Raw genomic sequence first — 16913 nt, forward strand, 5'->3', positions numbered from 1 at the left:
AATCTCACCAAGGGTCTGAAATCTCTTCCCTTTCAAAGGTGATTTTAGTTTTGGAAAAACCAGACGTCACAGGGCGCCAAATCTGGGCTGTAGGGGGGCTGAGTCACCGGGGTGATTTGATGTTTTGCCAAAACTCTGCACAAAACATGATGCGTGAGCCGGTGCATTGTCGTGAGGAAGCTGCCCGTCACCAGGTGCCCACGGCTGCGGCCATTTTCATTGTATTGCGTCTCTCAACCAGTGAAGAACATTGAGGCAGTGCTGCTTATTAATTGTTTAGCCTGGAGGTGAGTACTCATGATGGCAGCACTGTCCCAATCAAACACACAGCTGACACGGTCTTGATCTCGCTCTGCCTTTGCCGTGACCTCCACTGGGACGCCTGGGCCTTCATTTCCAGATCACAGCCGCGGACCCACGACGCATCTCCGGTCACGACCTTCCTGAGGGATCCTGGTTCACTGGCGGCGGTTTGAACCAAGTCAGTAGCAGCTGCAGCACGAGGTTCCTTCTGCTCTGGTAGCAGATGCCGCAGAACGAATTTTGCCAGAACACGTTTGATGCCAAGACCCTGCGTCAGAACCTCAGACCCAGCGGTGTTTGGAACCCCCAGACCAGCCTCTAGTCCTCGCGTGTCAGTCACCCATCTGTGTTGGCTGCAGTGCGTACACGCTCAGCATCCTCAGGTGTCTGCCTGTCGCAGGCCTCCCAGGACGTGGGTCACTGCCAACAGGTTCTGACCATCTTTGAGGCATCGGTGCCACACAATTATCTGTGCTGCACTCACGGCATCGTCCCCGAAAGCCTTGTGTCATCTGAGTAGTTTCTGCAGAGGAATGTTCCAGCTTAACACAAAATGGGATACAAATTTATGGCTCTACTTACTCAGGCATTCTGAATGTGACGGCCACACAGCACACACGCTCACTCCACAGCGTCTACCGCCACCACTGACTGGTACAGTGAGGTCGTCATTGTTCACGCATGTGCATTCCCATCCACGCTCCTTGGCTGCCAGGTTACACTGATGTCACGCGAACTGTTCTTGTTATGTTAACAATGGCTGGGCTTTTTCTGGACGGACCTCGTATAGATATGGCCATGGCTATGGGCATAGTTATGGACGTGGATATGGATAAGGATGTCGATATGACGGATGTGGAGATGGACGGAGAGGTGGGCATGGAGGAGACACGGACAGACACAGGCGCTGGCAGCGTCAGGCAACGGGGATGAGCACTGCGGGAGGCACTTCAGACTGAGTGATGGGAGGGCCTCTCTCAGGCGCCATGTGAACAGCGGCGGAGGGAGGCCTGCGAGAAGCCCCGGGGGGTTAACGAGGTGCCACGCGGCGGCCAGACCGCAGAGGGCAGCAGAGAGCTGGCAGAAACACCTGCGGAGGGGCTGCTGGGCAGGTCCCAGGTGAGAAGAGGGGTGAGTCATCAGCTTTCCCTAGGGACTAGAGAGCCCCTGTGTTTATAAAATACTCATTTACCTGAAGGCTGCAGGGGAGCCAATGCACTATGTAATGTGTGAGGCTTTTCTGAGTTACTGAAACGGTAACGCAATGGTCTAAAAAGGCCTACCTGTGTCATGACCCTGCTAAAAGTGACAAGGGACGTAGGACTGTAAGTGAATCGTATTCATTATGGGATTATAAAGCGTGCCCACTAGGAGTGTGTGTTGTGGGAGGGGTGTCTCCCCGCCCCATGCGGTGCAATTGCAGCCGCTGGTCGAAGGCCACAGCGACGCAGCTGGGAGTCACAGGGGCACCTGCTGGCAGCCAGGGTTCTGTCCTTCACTGCTTCGTCTTGGTGCGCGTAAAGGAGGGACACTTGGTCAGCTGTTATTGAGAGAGTGGCCCCATTTCTGCCCACAACTCACTCTGTCAAGGCACCTCCACATTCACTAAGCTGAGTCCTAAATCTCACCGCGGCCAACTGTCTCCAGGTAGAGACAGACCAGAGCTACTACTCAGAATATTCAGCGCCGCGAGGGAAACTCCTGAACGCAAGTTCTGGCTGAAGGGTGTACTTTCCTGTGGCTGCAAACAAGGACACATTTGTTGATGGCTTTTTTTTTTTTAACAACATCAACATAGAAGATTTGTGTGTGTGTGTGTGGGGGGTTCCAATTAAAACTCAAACGAAAGCCCTAACCAGTGTGGCTCAGTAGGTGGGGTATCGACCTGCCAAGAGAAAGGCTGCCCCTTGGATACCGGTCAGGGCACGTGCCTGGGTTGTGGGCTCGGCCCTTGGTCAGGGTGTATATGAGAGGCAACCGATGGATGTTTCTCTCTCGCTTCAATTTCTCTCTCGCATCAGTTTTTCTCCTTCTCTTTCTACCTTCCCGTCTCTCTAAAAATAAATAAATAAAATCTTTTAAAAAAGAACTAAAAAAATCATCCTTCCTACCTCGAAGAGGCACACAGACACATTCCGTCTGGAAGCCCCAGACCAGGGTCAGCCTCAAGGGCAGCTCCATAGCTCCCCCAAAGGCCCTCTTGTTCCCCAGAGGTGGGGCACACCTTCAATCGCGGCAAAGGAAGCGCACACGTTAACGTCATGCACGTTAATGAAAACTGGGGACACGTCACAGGCAAGTTTGCGATGTACCGTCAAAACCGTGGTCCATATTGTGGCGCCTGGTCCGTTACTACACGAGCTGGTGGCAGCCATGAGCCACCCCAAGGGAAGCGTTGGCATTTGCATCTGGAGTCGGGTGGGAGCTGCGGTGGGGGTGGGGAGGCTTTAGGAGCAAATAAAGAAGGACACATGAAAGCCCCAGAATGTTTCTTGATGCGAGGTCTCAGGTCGCAAACCTCTTAGCCCATAAATCACGCACTGGGAGGAAAACGGATGCACATATATAAGTCTGTAAATATATACACACGTCGGTGCGTGTATGTGATGGTGACGGCCCCGGGGAGGCTGGTGTCTGTCGCTTTACAAAGAGCAATGGAAAGGGACGGGGTCACATTTCTAGCTCCCATCCGCGGCTAACACACCATCTGACCCTCGGCAGGGCCGACCTCTCCAGGCGCCCCGTCTCCCGCAATTATTAAAGAGGGACATTGAGTTCCGGGATCACTCAGGCCTTTCTTGGAGTATTTTTCTGACCCCGGGGCTGTATTTAGAATTCTTGAAGCAAGAAATTAGCCACTGTTAAAGGCGCGCAGCTTTGACCTTGAGACGTCCCAGGTCCCGTCCTTTGTTCCCCCATTAGAGGGGACATCTAAATAAAAATGAAAGGGGCCCTTGGTCTGCGTCTGAGCAGGAACCTGGCGGCCACCAGGAGCAGCAGCAGCAGCAGCCCGAGAGGCAGGGACGTGGTGACATCAGCGCTCCTCCACCCCTGGTGGACACGCGACGGCCTTGCTGTGAGTTCACGGACGTCGCCCAACAAAACAGAGAAGCAGCGGAGTCCTGCCCCGCCCGGGATCAAACCAAGGGCCTGTTACCGTTTTCCACACAATTATTTTTACAATTCAGGACCCGCACTGAAGCGCTCCAAGTGGAACTCCCGGGGCACGCGAGATGCTGTGTTTCCCATGTGCCCACGGGAATCCTAACGCCCGTCACTGATGAAGGTGACCGAGTCAGACCGTTTGAATGGGACAAGCGGCGCCCGCGCAGCCAGGAGCGTAGTTGGGGGCGGGGGGCTCATCTCGATGCAGTTTGACGTGCAATGTACTTACTTTGTACTGAGCCGCTCCCGACACCCAGGCGCCCGCCGCCGAGACGGGAGGACAGGCAGCAGGTGGGCGTCGGGGTTCTGCACACACGTGTCTGCTTCACGGCTTTTCCCCGGCGGCCTTGCCACAAGGAAGGAGGAGCGTCACAGCGCGTCCTCAGCTGCCTGTCCGAAGTAAGGGTGCCCACCACTCACCCGCCTCCAAGCCGGCACCCCATCTCTTGGTCCCCAGATGCGCTGCTAGCTGCCACGGGCCAGTGTGAGGGCTCAGAGGGGACAGGGTCCCCTCCCCAACCTCGCAGGTGACGGAAGGACCAGGCAGGGGTCAGGCGGCCGCCCCAGGTGGAAGGGCCTGGAAACGCTCTCCTAGTTCTTGGCAGCCGCGTGTGCAGCTGAAGGCTCTGTCCCTGCGGCGGGAAGGGATGAGAAGCACCTGGGGCAGAGCGGTCTCCCACAGGGACAGGCACGGAACTCACCCCGTCACGAAGCAGAGCCAAGCGCAGGAGCCCTGTCATCCGTGTCTGCATGAGGGCTGCCCTCCTAGCTCAGGCTCACGGAGCGCATGCCTCCCGGTGCGCCCAGCGCCCACGCGTACAATGAATTAGGTAGTCCTGGATTGGGAGGAAACCCCACTGGTGTGCGTGGTGAGGAAGGGCCTGCACGTCCTTGACACGGTGTTTGAACAAAACGAAAACAGCCCCCCCCCCCCTCGGAAAACACTTGGATGCCCGTACACTTGGCCCCGGGAGCTCACGCCTCCGCTCAAACTTGCCCCCCATCCCCTTCCGGTCCGAGGGCCACCCTGGAGGGGCTCCTTCAGAAAACCGACACACACACACACACACACACATGTGACAGCACAGATCAGAGAACAGCAAGTTTATTAACCTGCAAGGCACACACGGAAGGCGCTGAATGCGTGTTCGTCCCGGCAGCCGGCTTTGCCGCCCGCTTCACGTGGTGAACACCCATCACATCATTAGGTATCGCAGCTTAAAGAACCCCAGCACTACTTATCTGCTTTAAAAATATTTTCAATGGAAGTCAATCGCATAGGTATATACAGAGACAGATTGTGTATAAGCTACCTAGTCCTTGTGGAAAATAATATGCTATAGTTAATAACAAACTTTAGGGTAATTTAAGATCCCACGTTATAAACCCGATGAACCCTTAACTACTCTACAGATTCATCCATCTAAGAAATGGAAGGAATTTCAGGTAATCACCCAGTTCAGCCAACTCCTTAAGACAAGTAAAGAATCATTCTCACGTGGTAAATCAACTTACACCGACTGCCCTTGTTAAATGACTCCCCCAAGGCCACGAAGCTATGAACTTCCCCTTTTCTGAGCTGCTGTTTTCTAGCCAAACAAATCCCTCAACTGATTTCATGTGCAACCACCAGACACTCGCGTGCAAGATAATTCACTAAGATTCTTCGTTCCAGGACCCACGTAGTGAGACAAATTAAATCCGTGTAATGAAGAGACAGAACCAGCCTTAGCATCTCCGCTTCCCTTGTAATGAATGAAGCCTCGCCCCTGCAGTGGGAACCCGCAGGGAAACGTCCATAGAAATACATCGCCGCGCGGGTGAAGTTTAACGCAACCAGCCCCGGGCAAAACAGTCGCCACGTCCGAAGCCCTGTTTGCAGAGGGAAGGACCGGAGTCGAAATGAGCAGAGGGTAATTCAGGAAAGGCTGGCCTCTCTGTACGGAGGGTATCGTGGGAGGGCTGGCTCCCTAGCTGACTCTGAGGAGCCACGGAGAGGACCCGTCAGGGCTGTGAGTGGCAGACAGAGGGCGGGTTCCCCCTGCGTACGGGCCCCCCACCCACAGGGCCGCTCCGTGGGGGCCCGGACGCACAGCCGTTCTGCTGCGTTGGGACATCTTCCTGGTGGCTTCTGTACGCCGCGGGCTTTCTGGATGACGCAGGCCCTGGACGCCTCTGGTAGGAGTGTAGTTAGGATTACATATCAAGAACACATGTGTTACATGAGACAGAAAGCAGCCACCGGCCTCTCACTGGAACGCGATCAGCCTGCCCCTGGACGGGTCCATCAGTCAGAAGCAAGTACAACAATCGAGGTGAAATGGAAATGCCCAGCCCCGCTCTCCTGCCACACAGCACGCTTATGCGACAGAAACGGGGAAAAGCGTCCAAGCGTGGCGGGCGGAGATGGGACGAACAACACGATACCCGGTCCCGTGCGCCGCTAACCACACACATTCTGGATCAGGCTCAACACCGCCTTCAGGACCTCTTCTCTGGGGCGGCTGGCGTCCACCACCACGCAGCTGGGGTCCTCCATCCGCTGGTAGCACACTTCCACCCTGGGGACAGCAGAACGGACAGGGCTGGCACGCAGCTCCACACAGCTGCGCGCACACGGCGCCTCCCTCCGTGACAGAGGCCCCTGAAGCACCGCCCCCGTCCTGTTTACCAAGCACGCCGCTGGCGCCCCCAGGACACACCTGCGACATCGCGTGTGATGCGTGACCCGCAGTGTTTACTAGCCAGCAGGGTGAACACTGCTTTCTGCCAAGCGTTAGGAATCTGCTGACTCCTCCCTCTCACACTGGAGGGGCCTCAGGGAAGGAGCATGGGCACCCCCATTTTGCAGAGAAAGCAGCGAAGGTCCAAAGAGATTAAGTAATTTGCCCAGTGACAAGTGTCTCCACAGTCCGTGCCCTGAAGGATTTCAGACGAACCAAGCGTCCTACAAGCCAGAGGCCCGCGCACACACATGGGGGCTCCTGAAACGTCACCAGGATCCCTCCCCTCTGTCCCATGCTGGCTACACCCACGCATTGCAATGACAGCCACCGCGTGACGGAAGCGCACGGCAGCATCGTGGGTAACACGGATTCCCATCTGTAAAGTGAGGCCTGAAGCCGGGCCTTCCTAGCACGTTCGTCCCGAGTGTTAATGGGATGGCAGAGTTACGCAGACCCGGCAGGGCCGCTCTGCATTTACGCTGCGGCCGGGCCTTGTTTGTTTATGGAATCCGCCCGCGGTGGCTCCTCAAACCCGCCCGACAGGACTGAGCCCCGCGCCACAGCCCGGGAGGCGCAGGGGCCCAGACCTCTGCTCCCGGCTCCTCTTTTCCATGGATACAAAAGCACCGCCTTACAATCAGAAAGACCTCGATTTTCACCCCCGTTTTGCTAAGGGGTGCCTGTCCAAATTTAGACAAACCACTTAATTCTTTGGGCCTCAGGCTGTCAACTGTACAACGTGGCCGATGTCTGTCCTTGCAGACGTGACAGAGCCTGGCAGGTGACAGGCCTGGCGCAGAGGTCAGCGAGCAGGGGGAGTCGCTGGGTTCAGCAGACAGCACCCTGCGCTCACGGCGGTCTGACGGGGAAACCGAGACCCACACGCGCGTATTGCCCTGCGTGGGTCTGGCTGTTCCCGGCCTTGGGGTGGGGGGACTGGGGAGTTCTGCTCCCCAGTGGCACGTCCCATGGCTTTAAAACAACGGTGCCGTAGCCCCATCTGACAAGCCCACTGGAACAGGCTGGACTCAGTGAGAGAACGCTGGCTCTCGGGTTTGAGAACCAGAAACAAGGCCATTTTGCCAGATTCCTGAAGTCAGCGCCCATCCGGGCGCTTGCCGCGGCCCGGGGCCCTGCCCCTCGCGTCACAGGGGGGCACCTACTTTTGGCGAAACACGCTGTTGGCCTCCAGCTCGACCTCCTCCCTGGTCTGCTCCAGACCCCGGCCCTGGATCCTCCTCAGCCTCTCCTCGGGGCTCACGGTGAGCAGCAGCACCAGGTCGGGTTTCAGCAGGTCCTTCGGCCACTGGTAGAGCGCGTGGTGGGCCGGGGGCAGGTGCGGGACCGCCCCGCTCACCTCGGTGGCGATGGCGTAGGCAGCCGTGCTGTGCCAGTACCTGAGGAGGAAGCAGTGGTGAGTTCTCCGTCTGCAGAAGAAAGCAAGGTGGCCCCCGAGGACGCCGAAATCAGAGGTGGCCCTGGTCAAGGTCTCCCAGCACCGTATCACTTAAACAAATCACACGGAGTCTTGTTTCTAAAGTGTTCATGAGCGGCAAGGCAGAACCCCACAGCCACAGTAAGGCAGCGGCGGGCCCTTCGCAGGGCTGGTGGTCCGAGGTCACAGGGTGCTGCTGTCCTCTGAGACGGCAGGGCGGTGGGGACGCGGGCGTGTTTGTTAGTCCGTTTGAATGTCATGCTGGGTCCGGGTCCAAAAAACCCCTGCATGCTGCTCACCTCCTACCTGGTTCTAAACCTGAACTGGCCAATGGAGCCCCCGCTCTGGGAACGCTGGCTGCAGCCCGGGTCCCTCCCTGCACCGGGCAGGGAGACAGAAACCCGGGTGCGACCCGCGGAACTCCGGGAAGTCGTCCCTGAGCGAACTTGGTCCCTCCTGACGGGCTGCTTTTACATGTTTTGGGGAGGAACAGAAAATCGCACCCATAAAAGAAAACCAAATCGGCCGTCTTTGAAGATTCCCAATGGCTTCCCCAGGCACCTCCTACAGGGGGCGGGGCTGGGGTCCCCACGGTTCTTCCTCTGGCTGCAGTGCGGGTCTCAGTCCCCGGATCCCTCCTGGTCCCTCATGGTCGCACTCGGATGAAGCCCCCACGCCTGACTCCTGGGTCCCTCCCCCCAGCGCCCCTCACAGGACGCTGCAGAAGAACTTGCTGGACATGAGAGCCGGCTGATCACAGCTCTGACCTCGTCTCCTCCCTCTGAAAATGCCCCTTAGGTCCCCTCTGCTTTCCAAACCCAGAGCAGCATCTGGCGCACAGATGTGTGCCGTGAACGCCTTTCGGGGACGAGTGAGTGAACAGGAATTATTTTATTAATTGGCATAGTTCATCATGAAGCGACTAACTGCAAAACTCCCAACCCAGCGTCCAAGGACAGTCGCCTGCAACAGATACGTAGGAACCATGATAAACACCCAAAGGTGGTGGGGTACCCGTGGCTCCAAACTGGTCTGCTTTTTCAATGTTCGGTCCAGCTGCGTCACTGGGGCAGGTGGCGTCATCTTTCCCAGGCCTGTGCTTCTCATCAGTACAGCGCTTAGTACCTACCTCGCCAGGTCACTGTTCCCGCTAGTGGTACAAAATGGCAGGCAGTGGTCTAGGTAATTAATAAGTCATAGACATTATCGCTATTACCGTCATGATACAGGTTCACTTAATAAACACACTTGTGTACTTGCATAAATATGTGCGCGCACACACACACAGACACACCACCCGCGTGTTAGGAAGAAGATGCCAACTTCGCCTTTATACGCACCTGTCTACAATCACAGGGGACCTGGTAGACTCTTCGGCTATTTCAGAAGCCACAATATAATTGCCCAGAGAGTAAAAAGCTCTTCTAACAATGGTTGGCTCGTCATCGAAGACTTTTCGCCACTGGCTGACGCAAGCCGGTGGGGACCTCAGGAGCGCGGCCTTGAGTGAGTTCGAGACTGCCTGGGTCACAGTGGTTTTACCTGCAGGCCATGCAGACGACAGAGCACACCTTAGCCCTCACGCCCCTGCACCCCTCCCCAAAGTCACCATCAGCTCAGCAGGAGCAAAGACATTCTTCCCACTGCAAACCCAGGGAGCTGACTGAGTCACTTGATTAGAGAAAGCTGCAGACCCTCGGGGACTTGGGGCCCCCCTTCGCTGTCAGGACACTTGGGAGAAAACCAGACAGGCCCTGCTCTGGACAAACAAATGGGAGCTGGTGTGGAGGCCGTCACCCGCTCTGACTCCCTTCAGCTGCCCTGGGAGGGAGCCGCTCCTGCCTCCAAACCAGGTGACGCTACTGTGGCCCCAGCTCAGCCATGTCCTCTGGGGTCCCCTGCTGCCCTTGGGGTCACACTTCTGCTGCTGTGTTCCAGGCTAACTGCAGCCACCTCCACTGTGTTCTGACATCCATTTGGCAGTCCCAAAGGCCTCTTCCCTCTACCGCCTACTTCTTCCACCTCGTGCTCCACGAGAGGCCTCTGACCTGCCCGGGTTCCCAGACACGTGATGCTGGCCCAGGTGTGACACCTTTGCATGTGCGGATCCTTCTGGCAGGAGGGCGATCCTGCCTTCCGCACGTGGCCAGCCCCTCTCTAGGCTGCGCACACAATCCAGCTGTGAACCCCCCGCCTGACCCTGTCCAGGGCCCCCTGGCCTCTACAGCCCGGCTGCACTCGGGGCCCCCGGCCCCCCACAGCCTCACACAGAAGGGTTCATGCGCCTCAGCGTCCCAGGCCTGCCCGCTCCCTGCCGGCCCAGAGGAGAGGCTCACGGGAGGCTAATCTGATCTCTGCACGGAGGTTCATTTGCCAAGACCTGTCTGTTCCTGCAACTGATGGATGCATCTCATTGCCATAACGAGAAAGGACCGTTCTCTTACCTGTGGCATCCAGGCCTTCAATGACAACGACCGGGAACTTGCCTTTCTGGACCGGTCCCAAGCTCCGGCCCACCAGTTCCAGCGCAGCCCGGGCCTCGGGAAGGAACGGCGTGCACTGCAAGACGAGGTGCGGGCGTCCGTGGGGGAGCCTGGGCCCCAGCAGGAGCCTCTCGGGCTCACTGCGGACAGCATGCTAGCCGGCCGCTCCCCGGCCGGGTCACGATGGGCACCATGCCAGCCTTCAGTGTTTGAGGCTGAGTAGCGGGGACGGCTTTGGTGTGACTGTGTGCCCTCAGCTCAGAAAGGTGGGCGCCATCAGGGTCAGTCTGCAGCGCCCCCCCGCCATCCCCGGGGGGAGGAAGGGCAGCAGTAAATACAGGAGCAGTGCGCGCCCGCCGGGGCGTAAACCGAGGACTCCGGCAGGAGAGGTCTTGATAGGCAGCCCCCCCCCAGCTCTGTCCACCCTCGTATTTCGGATCAGGGGAGTTGTGGGGGGGGGGGGCACCCACAGTGCTGGGAAGGGCCGGAAACTCTTACCGCCTCCAGAACAGCGCGGGCGGCTTCCCGGTGGGGGAAGACCCCGGAGCTGGGCAGGTCGGGTATCACTGGATGCAGGGCGGGCTCCGGCGCGGGCACGACGGGCTCGGGATCCGCCTGCAGCCACCCCTGGCCTTCCCGCAGCTCCCACGGGCGCTGCCACAGCTGGCCGCCCGGCTCGCCCAAGAACTCGCCCAGACGCGGGCGCGGGGCCTCCAGGTACGAGTCGAGCAGGGCGAGCAGCGCACGCCGCGTGTCGGGGCTGTCGCTGGGGTCGTGGAGCAGGACGCCCCGCTGCAGGGCCCCCGGCCCGCCGCCCGGCAGGTGGCACAGCAGCCGGCGCAGCTGGCAGCGCTTGAGCGGCCCGCGGTGCAGCTGCTGCAGGAGGCGCTGGTGCAGCCGGGCCGCGCGCACCCGGGCCGCGCAGTCCCCGCCCGGCGCCACCGGCACGCACAGCGAGTAGCTGCGCCCCGGCGGGCCCAGGAGCGCGGCCGCGCGGGGGTCGAGGGGCGCGCCGGGGTCGTGGGTGCCCACGGCGAAGTGCACCAGGGTGCAGTCGGGGAGCTCGAGCGCGAAGCAGCGCGGCGGCGCCATGATCGGGGCACAGGCCCCGCGCCGCGGCCGGGACCGGAGACCGCTCAGCAGGGCGCGCAGGCGGCGGGCCAAGACCATGGGCGTCTGCGGGTCCCTCGCTTCCGCGCTCGCCAATGAAGCCGCGCGCCGTGGGGAGGCGCCTCCGGGAAACGAAAGCGAACTGGCCGCGGGGGCGGGGAGCCGGGGGCGGGGAGCCGGGGCCGAGGTCCGGCCAACGGGCGGGCTGGGAGGGGACGCGCTCAGGTGCGCGTCGCCGCGGGGCCGCGCAGTCCCCGGGCGCCACCCCGAGGGCTGCCTGCCCGGGGGCGGGGGCGGGGGCGGGGGGGGGTCCCCTCGCAGGTGGTCCCGGGCCCTGGTGTGACTCTGTCCTCAGTTGCACCCCGGATTTACTTGCATGGCCGGCCCTGCAGCCCCTTTCCGACCTCAACTCTCCACCCTGACCAGGTCCTACCAGGAGCTGCTTTTTGCCTGACCCAGTACTTTTCACTCCCCCTTCCCTGTGTTTCCCTCTTCTTGGAATTATCCTCTTTATTGGCCGACACTGGGAGATGTCACTGGATCTGTGCCTCTGGAGAGACTTCCACAAACCAAAGTCCTGAGCGCAGACCCCCTGAAACGGTGGCTGAGAGAAGGAAGCCGCTGTGGGCAGCATGACAGCTGTCCCTCTCTATATCGGGGTTCACTGGTCGTGGCCACACTGTGCCGTGGGATTTTAAAAAATATTATGTTTAATTATTTGTTGCGGATTTTTCACTATATCACGGGATGTTGCGGTCCTGTATACGTGTGTTGTTAAGTTACGTAAGTCTAAGAGTGCAGAATATGTTTAAGAACATAAGTAGTGTTTATAAAAGTGTGGAAAAGGTTAATAAGGGAGTGGGAAGGGTTAATAAGAGAGTGGGAATGGTTTATAAGTGTGTGAGAAGGGTTTATAAAGCCTTAAAATATATATAAATACTAAAATAAATGTAAGGTTCCTACTTTGCGGATTCTCACCTATTGCTGGGGGGGGGGGGGGTCTAGAACGTAATCCCTGCCGTAAGTGAGGGATCACCGAACTGCCTCCAGGGCAGGACTTCCGCAATCTTCTGATATTTTACTTTGTTTGTCCTCCTTAACTTATCTTTTAAAGTGATTGTCAGGCTGAATCAAAAATAAAACAGTTCCCTGGGAAAAATCTGGAAACTGTAACATTGATGTCAAGATGGAAAACATCAGATGAACTGAGAGAGAGCAAGCAACCTTTATGATTTGATCAGTGTGCGCTTCTGAAAGAAAAACTTTTTGACAAACATGAACTATTATAGAAATGTAGTTGAATGTGTGTTAATGGACAAGGAATAAGTCAGAGGTTAAGAGATGTTTACCCTTTGAGAACAGGATTATTTTTATTCTCTATGAGCAGTCTGAACGGGGGACCTTTGCACACAGAGATGTTTGAACAAGTGAAAATAAAAACAAGACAAACGCCTCATTGTTCTTCAGGACAGCGCCCCCCACCCATCTGTTCCTACTTTAAATTTTCCTCTCTGTTTTCACCCACCTCCGTGCTACAAGGAGACCGTGAAGTTAACGACGCCACAGTCTCTGAGCTCAGGCAAGATTAACTCAGTGTTAAATGCTGAAGACACACCATCTCCGTTCATAAAACTATCCTGTATGTTTTAGCTCCGACATGGGTGGGTATTTGCATTGAATACACTTCCCGGGGGTTTCAGGATGAGGAGAAGCTGGGAGCCCACTTCAGAGAGGTCTAATCAATGGGGAACAAACACAGCATTCTTCACTTAAAGATGCCACAGCCTTCGGCACTTACACTGTTACCCAGGACAAGGCGAAACTATTCTAGCCATTCTACTCATGGGGGGAACAAAGCAGAAAGGGAGCATTCGCAAACAGAAATGCAGCAAGTGATAAACAATAAAATGAAAAGGAGCATTTATTTTGGGAAAGAGATTGGTTTATGAACCCCTATTTAAATAGCTACCCTTCTAGGCAGGCTATCCAGGTCCATAGCAGGAATGCAGGAGAGGGCAGAAGCATGGGTTCCAAAGGACCCCAGAAGAGAAGGGGGGTTAGTGTGTGTGATTCTGCATCAATAATTGTGAGTGTCACAAGACACCGATGAACTTGGGAAATGAGAACAACGGGATGATTCTAAAATCCAGGCGAGAAGAAAGGAATGGTCTGAGAAAGGCTGACAGCGTGCATAAGCAGCTGCTTCCCCAGGGGACAGGTAAACGTCCCCGAGCACAAAGGCCTGCTTCTCTTACACAAGGGCTTCCGGCTGGAGGGCTGGCCCGTCGGATGGTGGAGCTGATGTCCCTCTAAGAAATGCGGTTTCTAGGGCTCCACGTGACTCACGGATCAAGGTCGGGTGAGGCCCCGGGCTCAGAAGAAAATATGGGGCCCCTTAAAAAAGAGAGAGAGACAGGGAAAATAAAAATACATGTTCACCCTATTTTATGCAGCGTCGTAATGAAACCAAACTTGGTGTCATTGGAAAAAGGTGTAAAGCTGGGGTTTTGCGGGGCCCTTCAGAAGTCGGGGCCCAGGGCGCGCACCCCGTGCGCCCACCGTTCAGTCCGCTTCTGCCTGTGAGGAAAGTGTTGTCAGCGTGACAGGTTCAGAGGCTCAATGTGGGCATCTCCCCGGGGGAGCCTGGAACCAGGATGGGTCCCGGCCACACTCAGCAACGTGACCCCAGGAGGTCCTCGCTGTGAACCGCTGATGACCGGCACGTGCCCGGAGCCTGGCAGCGCACCGCCCACCCTGGCCCGCCCTCTGTGCACGCACGTCCAGACCAGGGGTGGGCGGCTCGTTCACATCAGGGGCCTGGAATTCGGCGACCGTGGCTTCCCGGCGCGGTCTCACGCTGGTCCCTGCAGGTCACTCTGGAGAGGACACGCAGATCAGGTGATGAAGGGCTCAGAGGCCCACGTGGGCCTCGCCAGGCTGGGTGTGACGGGGACCCTGAGCACCTCCTGCTCTCGCTCTGCACCCTCCTTCCCTGCAGGGAGCCCTGCTTGTGGGTGTAACGTGCTCCTGAGCCTCAGGAGTTCTCTCAGCCAATCAGCACACACGACGGTCATCTCGCTAAAACACCACCTAACACGCACACGCACACACACACACACACACACACACACACACACACAGGTCTGTAAATGAGTAAAATTGCCCCCGTTCCGTGAATTAAATCCCAACCAGCAAGTAGGGAAACAGGAGAGCCGAGGAGTTAAAGTTTCTGCAACACGTATGACCAAGAGCGTGCAGGCCGTACAACCCAGTCCTACAACGCACGCATAGAAAGGCAGAAGGCCCGACACAGGAAATGGGCAAGAGCTTTGAACAGGTGCCTCACAGCAGAGAACGCCCAAGTGTCTAGAAAACGCCTTCGAAAGGGCTTACCGTCCTTAGTCATCAGAGAGCTGGGAACTGAAAGGACGGGGAAGTAGCTCTACACACACGCTGGTTGGCGGCAGTGAGACAGACACACACAACCGGACAGGGACAAGGCCGGGCGGGGGGACTGCCGGTGCCCCGACATTTTTCTTCAGAGGCCCCAGCACCCTGGAGAACGCTGTGCAGGTGTGTGCTCGGGGGACCATGGGCATGGCTTCCGAGCCAGGGACTCCAGGCCTGGCTCACCCATGCCCATGTGTGCGGACCCAGAGGAGTAGCCTGACAGCCAACGTGGCAGGTGCTCACCATACGAGCCAAGTACGTAAACTGGTGTGTCCCAACTGGGGAGCCCTAGCCAGCCGTGACTGCGCACAAGCTGCCGCTGAGCCACGACCATGGGGAGACCTACAGAACACTGAGCTGACAGAACAGGGACGTGCCGTACGGGTCCACCCAAAATGGAAAAGCAGGCAAGCCTCGGGGATGGTTGTAGGAAACTGGACAGGGCTATCTTTGGCCCCGGGAGATGGCCTTGGAGACTTCAGCGTCTTGGTCAAGTTTTTTTTCTTTTCTTTTTTCCGTAAACCAGGGGGTCATTCCACACCAGTGTTCATTCTGTCGCAACATTGTTGTGCTGTTCACTTGTGAAGTCGTGTGCACTTGTGAAATAGGTGGAGTGCGCTTTAATAAAAGATTTGCCAAAGGGGAAAAAAAAAGACTGCTGCAATCCACGAGACCCATTCCGCAATCCACACTGTGCGGCAGCCAATGCCTGATGCTGCCGCAGGGGCTGCCCGCCTCGGCGAGTCTGGGAAATGTCAGGGAGGCTGACGTGTTTGGAAGGCAGGGTCCCCGGGGCTAGGAGGAATGATGCTGACCTTTAGCCGTTGCCCAGTTTCATGCGAAGGCCTCTAGAGGGGGCCAGCTCTGAGGAGCGGGGAGAGCGAGAAGGGGTTGCCTCGGCTCCCTCCAGCCCACTTAGCTCAAGCAGTTAGAAAAAGACTCCCTCTGGCTGTTCAAAGCCAGGACTTCGTAAAAGAGAGGCCCCCCCTCCTGGGCCTTGCTCTTAGGCGGGGAAAAACAGGGGAGGAAAAACGAAGCCCATCTTCAGATACACCGTGAGGACTGCTGACTTCCGTGCGCCCTTCACCCAGAAGGGACTTGGACGTACTTATTTTCTGTATACGTTTTATATATGTTAGTCTTTCACATGATACACATGAGGCTGCCTCTGACACTCGGGGAAGGGAAGAAGGAAGGAAGGAAGGACAGAATGGCTGAATGAATAAAAGACACTGGCCTGGACCAAACAGACTCAAGAAGTAATAATAACCTTTCTGCGTGAGCTTAAGCCTCATGAGAATGAAATAGCTTGATACTTGGAACTCCCAAGTTTAAAGACGTAATGATATAGAATAATGTGATAATGACGATCCATGATGAGCAACATTGCAAGTTTTTAAATCCAAGTTCAACCCCTCCTGCCCCGTGGGATGTAAGTTTCTCCAGGTGTAAAGTAAGTCAGGGCCCAGGAAGAGCAACCTGGTGCCGGGCACGGGCGCTGCCTGTCTGCAGGGAGCTCTCCTTCCTGTGCCCACCCTTCTCAGGGCGCACTCTGCGCTCTGCCATTTAACCCCTGAGGTGCCCTCTGTGGGTGAGACACTGATCCCCGTACTTCCCAGGTATGTTCACAAGACCAAGCAGGGAAAGAAATGTACCCCCAATTAAACATCATTGGCTGGACTAGGATTCCCACCATAAAATGCCTAGTGCCTCCCCTGGTTCCTGATTTGAAACGTAAACAGATTTGCTTTTCGCTTCTCCCTACCCACGCGATCTAGCAGAGAGGAGCTCCTGGTTCGAGCCCAGGCACGGTGAGGGTTTCCGAGCTTCTGGCTGGGCTCGCAGCGGCTTGGCCTCTGTCCACACTTGGCTTTCAGTTTCCCTTCCCAGCCGCACCCCACAGAGGGTGGGGGGGTTCTGTTTCCTTTCAGACCACAGCCCTGCTGTGACAGCGGGAGCTGGCCCTCACGGACCCTGGCTGTCATCCACGCCCCGTTCTTAGAGATTCCCAGACATCAGAGAACCTCCTGAGCTCCCTGGGCTTGCAGAGGAGGAAGTGGAGACCCAGGGAAATAAAACTGACCCAGCAGCACAGGCCAGCTGGCCCGTGATGGGCTCGGGGCGCAGGCTCCTGTGGCTCCCACCCTCGGCCCACGCCAACTTCCTCGTGTCTCAGGTCCGAGACCACCCACTCCCACGGAAATGGGATGAAAAGGCGGAAAGAGAGGAGACGTCAGCACA

The 16913-nt window shown here is 57.2% G+C and overlaps 1 protein-coding gene across 2 annotated transcripts; it reads right to left on the bottom strand.

Moving 5' to 3' along the window:
• Positions 1-5335: 5335 nt before the first annotated feature.
• On the bottom strand, positions 5336-11330 carry CMPK2 (cytidine/uridine monophosphate kinase 2). 2 transcript variants are annotated; one of them, XM_090280878.1, is made up of 6 exons: positions 10611-11328; positions 10074-10188; positions 8970-9171; positions 7358-7591; positions 5924-6029; positions 5336-5643 (listed from the first exon to the last, which is right to left on the bottom strand). In XM_090280878.1, the coding sequence occupies exons 1-6, from the start codon at positions 11280-11282 to the stop codon at positions 5473-5475; spliced, it is 1500 nt and encodes a 499-aa protein (XP_090137004.1). In that variant the 5' UTR covers positions 11283-11328; the 3' UTR covers positions 5336-5472. The 2 variants fall into 2 exon arrangements, with proteins under 2 accessions (XP_090137004.1, XP_090137005.1); XM_090280879.1 differs by lacking the exons at positions 5336-5643; positions 5924-6029 and having other exon boundaries at positions 7354-7591; positions 10611-11330.
• Between the last annotated feature and the right edge of the window lie 5583 nt (positions 11331-16913).

This window comes from Furipterus horrens, unplaced genomic scaffold (genome assembly GCF_987537825.1).
Source record: "Furipterus horrens unplaced genomic scaffold, mFurHor1.1.pri manual_scaffold_6, whole genome shotgun sequence".
Lineage (NCBI taxonomy): Eukaryota > Metazoa > Chordata > Mammalia > Chiroptera > Furipteridae > Furipterus > Furipterus horrens.